Genomic DNA, 8,278 nt, shown 5'->3' with positions numbered 1-8,278 from the left:
CAGGAGCTAGAGACCTAGCTCAGTTGGTAAAATACTTGTCATGGAAGTATGAGGACCTAAGTTTATTTCTGAGAATAGTGTTTCTCAGTTTTATTAATGAGTATTTTTATGGAAGAGGGTATACTTCTTGTAACTAATTATTACGAGGGGTTGCATATGGTGTTGGATTTCAATAGTTTAGGTGGGTGGATGGTTTATGATGGTGATGGGTTAGGGTTAAAGAGTGAGGGTGGTGTTGGGGTAGCTGCCCTGTATAGTTGTTCTGCATGAGTAATAGTGGTTTCTGTTTCTGGCTGAACTTTATTTATGGGTATTTATTATTATTAAGATTACTCAGCATTATTAAATGCTTAGTAGAACGTGCTGTTGTTAGAGGTAATCGGGTGGAATCGGATCATTAGGAAAATACCTGCCACAACTATGATGCTTGAGTGGAGGGGTTTGGAGACAGGGTTGGTCCTTCTATGGTTGATGGGAGTCATGGGCGGAGTCTGAATTGTGCTGTTTACCTGTGGCTACGATCAGGACTCCTATTAGTGGCAAAATGTTTGGGTTGTCTATTATGAAGATTTGTTATAGTTCTCAGGAGAGGGAATTTAAACAAAATCAGGCTATTGCTAGAATGAAGCACATGTCTCTGACACAGTTATAAAGAAAGGCTTGAAAGGCTGCTGTGTTTGTGTTGGCTCAACCATACCATCAGCCAATTAGTAAGAAGGATATAATACCCACACCTTCTCAGCCAATGAAAAGTTGGAATTGTCTGAAGTAAGAATACTTATATTAATAAGGAATAGAAGTATTTGATAAATCGATTTAGGGGTGGGTCTGAGTATATATATCATGTGGTGACAAAAAGGGCAGGAAAATAATTGAGAAGTCAATTTTGAAGCTTAGTGATAATTTTATAGTGCCAATAGTAATTCAATATCAGTTGGTGATTAGCAACTCTGCATTGATCTTGTGTGGCCCAGGGTGGCCTTGAACTCACAGAGATCCATCTGCCTTTGTCTCCCAAATCTTGGAATCAAAGGTGTGTGACACCACTGCCTGGCCTCTGATGGCTTGCTTTGCCTTCTGATTTTCAGGCAAGCTTTATTTATTAAACCATAAATAAAATATCAATACAGGTATTTAGAGTAAATAAACCAAGTATATAAGATGAAAAAGGGACTCTGGCTCTGGATCCCTTCCTGTTGCAAGGAGTCTGCTTTCTCCCTTACTTATACTTTGAATAAAAATTAGCTTTGCAAAGACCTCAGGAGGGAGGCAGGGAGAAGAAATAGCTGAGTGATGGCCTTGAACTTCAGCATTTGGGGGGGGGGGGGGGACAAAAGGATTTCTGCTGAGTTCCAGTACAGCCTGATCTACACAACACATTCCAGGTTATCCAGGGCTACACAGACCAAGACCCTGACTCAGAAACAAAATGATATAATTCACAACATATTTACCAGTGTCACTATTTTGTACTGCTTTGGCTGTGCTACTAAAATAAACCAATTTAAATTGAATACAAGGTAGACATAAGCAAAGAACAAAGAAGCCAGGCTGGGTAACATAAAGACATAATCCTACCTATTCAAGAGTCTGAGGAAAGAGGATCACCAAGTTCAAGGCCTGTCAGTCTGCCTATCTCAAGCTGTAAAAAGGCTGGGGTTATGGGTCACAGGGGTACTCACTTGCACAGCTATGTTTGTGGCTCTAGATTCAATCCCCAGTACTTTGGGGAAGGAGTGAGCAAACATACATTAAGGACTTGCTCAAGAGAAAAATAAAATTGGATCTGTACTTTTTTACCTTTTGGTAAAAATTAGTGAATGTGCTTGAATCCATACAAATATTTAAGGAAAATCTCAACACTTACTTTCAATATATATTCTTTTTAATGGATGACGCAACACACAATTGTCAGAAATAATCTTCTAACTTCTCCCAGCTTTCTACAACGAAGTCATGCAAATGCCTCTGAAATATAAAGCAAAGACTCAAGTAAATTGTAATATTCAGCAAGTACTCATTTAAATAAAATAGGAATATCATTGAGTGATTTGTAACAAATTACTGTTCCATCAAAACTTATATAATCCTCAAATGATCTAACTTGAAGATAAATGGCATTTAAACTGGTCAGCATTTAGGCATGATGGCCCTTTAACCCTAGCAGCTGGGAAGCAGAGATAGGTGAATTTGAGTTTAGGGACAGCCTGATCTATATAGTTTCAGAGCAGCCAGGGTGATACATTGAGGCCTTGCCTCAAAAACAAAACAACAATAAAAATCCACTTTGGGAAACTAAAACCCCCCCCTTTTTTTTGGTAAATTCTTGGACATATGTCTACTCTATGACTCAGTAATTCATATATATATATATATATATATATATATATATATATATATATAAAATCAGAAATACATACACACCATGAAAAGACACAAACCAAAATGTTCCTATTAGTAGTATAGAGCAACAAAATTAATCCAGCTATTAATACAACATCACTGTTGTGGCTCAGAACTGAAATCTTCCCAAAGGTCACCTGCTGCCTCCTAGAGAAGCTGACCTCTTGGCAGGTTCATGATTTGATGGGTTATTTGGGAGGTGATAGGAACTCCCAGGAAATGGGGGATGGAGAGAGGGCTCAGTGGTAAGAGCAACTGCTGCTCCCGTAGAAAACCTGAGTCCAGTTCCCAGCACCCATGAGCTAGCTTAAAACCACGTTTAAGTCCAGCTCAACAGGATCCAACACCGTCTTCTAAGCACTTGGTGCAGACATACAAGTGGGCAAACACACAGGTTAAAACACAGCAAAAACAGGAGGTATAAAAGAGGACTTAGGTAGAAGGAGTAGGTTCTTAGGGGCAAGTCTTTGGGGAGTTTTATCTTCTCCTGACCCTTTCTTCTGTTAGGGACCCTAGACAGAATGTCTGAAATTGTGAGCCAAAATAAATCTTTCCGTGTTTTAGGTTTTCTGAATATTTTGTCATAGAAACAGAAAGTTGACAAACACATGCACACACGAAATGAAAAGATGCCAAATCAGATGGCTAGCACACAAAAGGCCTGCTCCCGGCTGTGCTTATGGTGGTTTCTTTCCAGAACCGAGGAATGACGTGGTAATACACAGTTCAATGAACTGCTCCACCTCATCCTCCACCCGCCACCTCATCACAGTCAGCAAAGGAACGGTAAACAACTGCAAAGCCAGGCCTGGCTTGGCCAAAAGAAGGGTTTGACTTCTGGAGATGCCCACTGCAAGGTCTTGATGTCACAGATACCAGAAATCTGAAATATGCATAGCACCTAGGACAGAAGCCACACCCAAGATAAATGCACAAAGGAACCTCACTAAAACTGAGCCAAAACTCTTGACATACCTATCTCACTTAATTCTTAAAAAATAATCCCAGAACAATATACATAATATTCATAGTAGATCCTCAGTAAGTATTTGCCAATCAAAAGTAGGTGTTATCTTGGTTCGGTAACAACAGGTCCAATTTTACCAATAATACAGCTGTAAACTCTTAATTTAGAACAGCCAGATGCCACTGACTGTTCTTAAACTACCTTACCTTATATGTAAGTGTGTGTGTAATAGACAGCATAATGTCAGAGCATTTACTTCTGCCAGCTTATTATAGTAAGCTAGACTTCCCAATGACAAGTCCACTAGCTTCAATTTCCTAACCCACAAAACGGAGACAAGAGTATCTTTTCTATTCAATCATTAGTACTTGAAGCCTATGTACTGATAATGTTCTAAGATTATCAGTAATAAGGTGGGAAAGCAATACATGACAAACCACGTCTATCCTAAAATTTGAGTTGCCCCAGAAATTCCACCTGTGGAAGACTGAAGCTAGGGGAAACAGAAGCAAGGACTTGTCAGAGGCAAATGTGGGGAGCGCACCTTTGGCAGACTGCTTAGTTAAGGTACATCTCCTGCCTGTTTTGTTTTTGCTTTTGGAGAAAGGGTTTCTTTGGAGTCTGTCCTGGATTAGCTCTTGTAGACCAGGCTGGTCTCGAACTCAAGAGATCCGCCTGCCTCTGTCTCCCAAGTGCTGGGATTAAAGGCGTGCCCCACCACCGGCCAGTTTCTTGCCTTTTAAATCTTACCCTCACATCAGGATCAAGACTATGGAATGAGACAGGACTGGGCCACTGGATCTCTCTCTCTCTCTCTCTCTCTCTCTCTCTCTCTCTCTCTCTCTCTCTCTCTCCAATGTGGCAATACTGAAGAAATCTTTTTTCTGCTTTTCACTATTAACTTGGCCTTTAAAACATTTATTAGTGGGTGATAGTGGCACATGCCTTTAATCCCAGGACTTGGGAGGCAGAAGCAGGAGGATCTATGTGAGTTCCAGGCCAGCCTGGTCTACAGAGATAGTTGCAGGACAGGGTATAAAGCTACACAGAGAAACCCTGTCTCGGAGGAAAAAAAAATTTTTTTTTGTTAGGTGGCAGCGACACACACCTTTAAGCCCAGCATCCAGGAGGCAGAGACAGATGAATCTCTTCGAGGCCAGCCTGGTCTAAAAGTGAGTTCCAGATCACTCAGGCCTGTTATACAGAGAAACACTGTCTCAAGAGAAAGATTTTTTTTTTTAATTTTGTGTGTGTGTGTTTACCCAGTGCCACAGCACACATGTGGAGGCAGAGGACAACTGACAGAAGCAGGTTTTCTCCTTCCAAACTCTGAGTTCCTGGGTTCTAGCTTAATGTCAAGGGGCAATATTGAGTATATCAATTTGCAGATCCTAATTTGGCTCTTTGAATTGGAATGTTGAGGACAAGTGGCAGAAGTTGGCTTGTTAGGGCACAGCTTGTGATCCTAAATCTGATGATGCTGCTTTCTTGAAGTTGTGTTATTCACAGTTCAATGCAAAACACTGAACTCAGTTTCACAGAATTCAGAAATCTCCCAACATCCAAACATTGCCCTCTAATACAGCTTTTAAAAAATTAAGCCACGGGTTGGTGGTGGTGCACGCCATTAATCCTAGCACTCTGGAGGCAGAGGAAGGCGAGCTCTGAGATCAAGGCCAGCTTGGTCTACCAGTTAGTTCCAGGTCAGCCAGAGCAACAGTGAAATCCTGTCTCAAAAAACCAAAATAGGAAAAGAAAGTATAATCATTCGACTTCTAAGGACAACTAAAATGGCCTTATCACGGCAGTTTTACCCGTACTAATCCTGAGCAGGAATCTCGCATCTCAAGCCTTAGGAACCCCACTTTCAACAATTGTTACAAGATAAGGGCATTCGCCAGCCTGGTCTACAGAGCTAGTTCCAGGACAGGCTCCAAAGCCAGAGAAACCCTGTCTCGAAAAACCAAAAAAAAAAAAAAAAAGATAAGGGCATTCGGCTCTAAGCTAGACCCTTACAAAGTAGAAAGCGGACCATCAGACCTCTTCTGTGATTGGGTTGAAAGCCCACCATTTGGAGGAGTCCTGAGAAGGCCGGGACGCCCAAGTCACAAGAGGTAACTTACAGAAAGTCTCCCTCTGGACGCAATCACTAATTGGTAAAGCGGATAACAGCGTCAGCTCCCATTCCGGGGAAATGGACGCGAGTGTTTATCGGAGGCAGGGCACGCGGAAAGTCAAACTCTTAGGCGCCAGAGGGCAGGCCACAGCCACTTCTCCGCAGTGGGCTTCCTGCTCCCGCAAAGCAGGAAGTATTCCAGGACCTCGGTGGGGCAAGAAGGGTCTGTCCGCTGAGGACAGTGCCCGCCACTTAACAGGCTCTTGGTGCACGTGTAGGGAAAGAAATCAGTGAGACTGTGGAGAACGCCCGGCAGGCCAGGAGCCGCACTCACCACGCCGAAGCTTGCCAGGTCTGTCCGCTCCCCTGCACTTTCCACCGCTTCCAGTTCAGACCTCGGGGAGCTGCACAGCGCTCGCCCGGCCGAGCTGGTCTCCCCAGTGCACAGCCGGCCACACCACGTAAGCTCGGCGCGCGCCGAGGGAGGACTGGAAAGTTTTCGCGCCACTAGCCGTAACCACGCCCACATCCTGATTCCGATTGGCGTTCCCAATCACCTAGCCACGCCCACCAAGGGCTCATGACGTACTTCCGCCATCTCTGACGCCAGCCGTGCGCAGTCCCGGGGAATTGTTCTGCGCCGCACTTTCCGGTTCCAAGCTGTTGGCTTTCTGCTGTTGGAAGCGCTTCCCCAGCCCCCGGACGTCTTTTTGAAACCTGGATGTGACGTATTGAAGAAGCCGACGGAAATAGAATTGAAAGCGTTCTAAAATGGCGAACCGTACGGTCAAGGATGCGCACAGCATCCATGGCACCAACCCTCAGTATCTGGTGGAGAAGATCATTCGGACGCGAATCTATGAATCAAAGTACTGGAAAGAAGAGTGCTTTGGACTTACGGGTGAGTGACCACGCGCGACCCGCGTCTCGGCTTGCGGCTGGACTCAGTGAGGAAATATAGACCTTCGGGTGCTAGTACTGGAGAAGAGTATGTCAGCCCTTCACATAAACTGCTCTGTGCCTAGACTTGCACTAGACAGGACACAGACAAATCTGACAGGGTATTTCTTGATGCTGAAAGGTTTCGTTAGGTTCTTTGAGACATTCCAGGCTGGCCTCGAACTCAGATCCACTTGCCGCTGCCTCTCGTTTAAAAGGCGTGCGGCACCACCGCGCAGCATCTGGGGGTAATGACAGGCGCTTTTCTCCACTATTTGTTTGATAAAGGATTGTTCTCCTAATATTACATTCTTGCTGACTATGTAGGCGCTCTAAACCTTTAGCCGTTTTCCACCTTCCAACCAAGAAAAGCTAAGATCTATATTATATCTAAGATGTCTCTATTTGTGTTTGGTTATTTCAGCTGAACTTGTAGTCGACAAAGCCATGGAGTTAAGGTTTGTGGGTGGTGTCTATGGTGGAAACATAAAGCCAACTCCTTTCCTCTGTTTAACCTTGAAGATGCTTCAGATTCAACCTGAGAAAGACATCATTGTTGAGTTCATAAAAAATGAAGATTTCAAGTGAGTACAATGTGGGCTAGTATAAAATTCTCAGTGGTTCAGAATTGGGCTTTGTTAGCTGCCTGAGTGTTGTGTGTGTCATTGCAGGCTTTTGCCCTTGAACTAGTATTTTGACTGTCGTGATTCCGTACACCTTCTACTTTCATCAGTCTCGGTAACGTCCCCTTCCCCCAAAAGCATTTCACAAATGACATAAATATACACAAATATATGTACATGTACACACACACTATCTCAAAAAAATGTTGGTAGACAATAGATGAGGGGGTCACACAACAGAGGATTTTCGTTAACGGGTTAGATCTGTGTCTTATCCAGACTTTGGCACCTGTTGACTGTGACCTTTAATTTGTTAAGCTTACAGATGCATGGCAAAGAAAATTAGCTGCTCCATAGTATCCATTCTCTCGGCGTTTAGAGCCAGGAATAATAGCTGATCATGTACCATGATTTGTTTTAGGGGCTTTATAGAAAGTGATTCATTTTGTGTTCACACTATTGCTTTAAAAATATGATGACATTTTACATGGGAAGAAGCCAAGACCCAGAGAGATGGTAAGTGGTTTGCCTAAGGACGGGCAACAGTTAAGTGGCAGGTCTGGGGCTGAGGTACAGCTTGGTAGTTGAACAAATGCAGGGCTCTGGGTTTGTTCTTTAACCGAGATAGTGCCTCACGGTGTATCCTGACTTTGTATTTATGGCAGTTCTCTGTCCTCTGCCTCCCAAGTGCTGGGCCGCAGGTACAACTCGTGTCAGAATGCATATTCTTTATATACTGCTCTTCCATGATGAAGCTTGAATTTCAAATGGAGATTTGAGTAAGGATTCGGAAACATGCAATAAGGAAAAAGAAGGAATATTACCAAAAAAAATAACTAGAAAAATAGCTTATGCTGTAAGGACTTAACATGCTCGTGTCCTAATATAGTTCCCTTACGTTTGTTTATGGCACCAAGGCAGTTAGTTAGCCTATAGCTTCTCCATTATAGAAGTTGAAAAAACAAGTTACATGTCTGCTGTCAAAGTAATGTACGAAATCAGAATTTTAACTTCTATGACTTTGACCTATTTCCAGAACCCACATTTATAGCAATATATGCTTGTTCTAACATTGTTATAAAATGTATATAATACTTTGTGTTGCCGGGCGGTGGTGGCGCACACCCTTAATCCCAGCGCTTGGGAGGCAGAGGCAGGCGGATCTCTGTGAGTTCGAGACCAGCCTGGTCTACAAGAACTAGTTCCAGGACAGGCTCCAAAACCACAGAG

The 8,278-nt window shown here is 43.3% G+C and overlaps 2 protein-coding genes across 2 annotated transcripts in view; one reads left to right on the top strand and one right to left on the bottom strand.

Moving 5' to 3' along the window:
- Orc1 (origin recognition complex subunit 1) overlaps positions 1–5,965 on the bottom strand; it is a 26,765-nt gene extending 20,800 nt beyond the window's left edge. Inside the window, exons 1-2 of the mRNA XM_026782159.1 lie at positions 5,821–5,965; positions 1,868–1,968 (exon numbers count right to left, since the gene is read on the bottom strand). The gene's annotated coding sequence lies outside the window, so the exon portion shown is untranslated. The remainder of the gene's footprint in view (positions 1–1,867; positions 1,969–5,820) is intronic.
- Positions 5,966–6,097: 132 nt separating this feature from the next.
- Positions 6,098–8,278, top strand: part of Prpf38a (pre-mRNA processing factor 38A) — a 16,088-nt gene continuing 13,907 nt past the window's right edge. The window contains exons 1-2 of the mRNA XM_005353550.3: positions 6,098–6,387; positions 6,850–7,009. Of these exons, the coding sequence (XP_005353607.1) occupies positions 6,258–6,387; positions 6,850–7,009 (290 nt within the window). The 5' untranslated portion in view covers positions 6,098–6,257. The remainder of the gene's footprint in view (positions 6,388–6,849; positions 7,010–8,278) is intronic.

Source organism: Microtus ochrogaster, chromosome 10 (genome assembly GCF_000317375.1).
Source record: "Microtus ochrogaster isolate Prairie Vole_2 chromosome 10, MicOch1.0, whole genome shotgun sequence".
Classification (NCBI taxonomy): domain Eukaryota; kingdom Metazoa; phylum Chordata; class Mammalia; order Rodentia; family Cricetidae; genus Microtus; species Microtus ochrogaster.
Note: the sequence above shows the minus strand (reverse complement) of the source record. Positions and strands in the feature narration are given on the sequence as shown.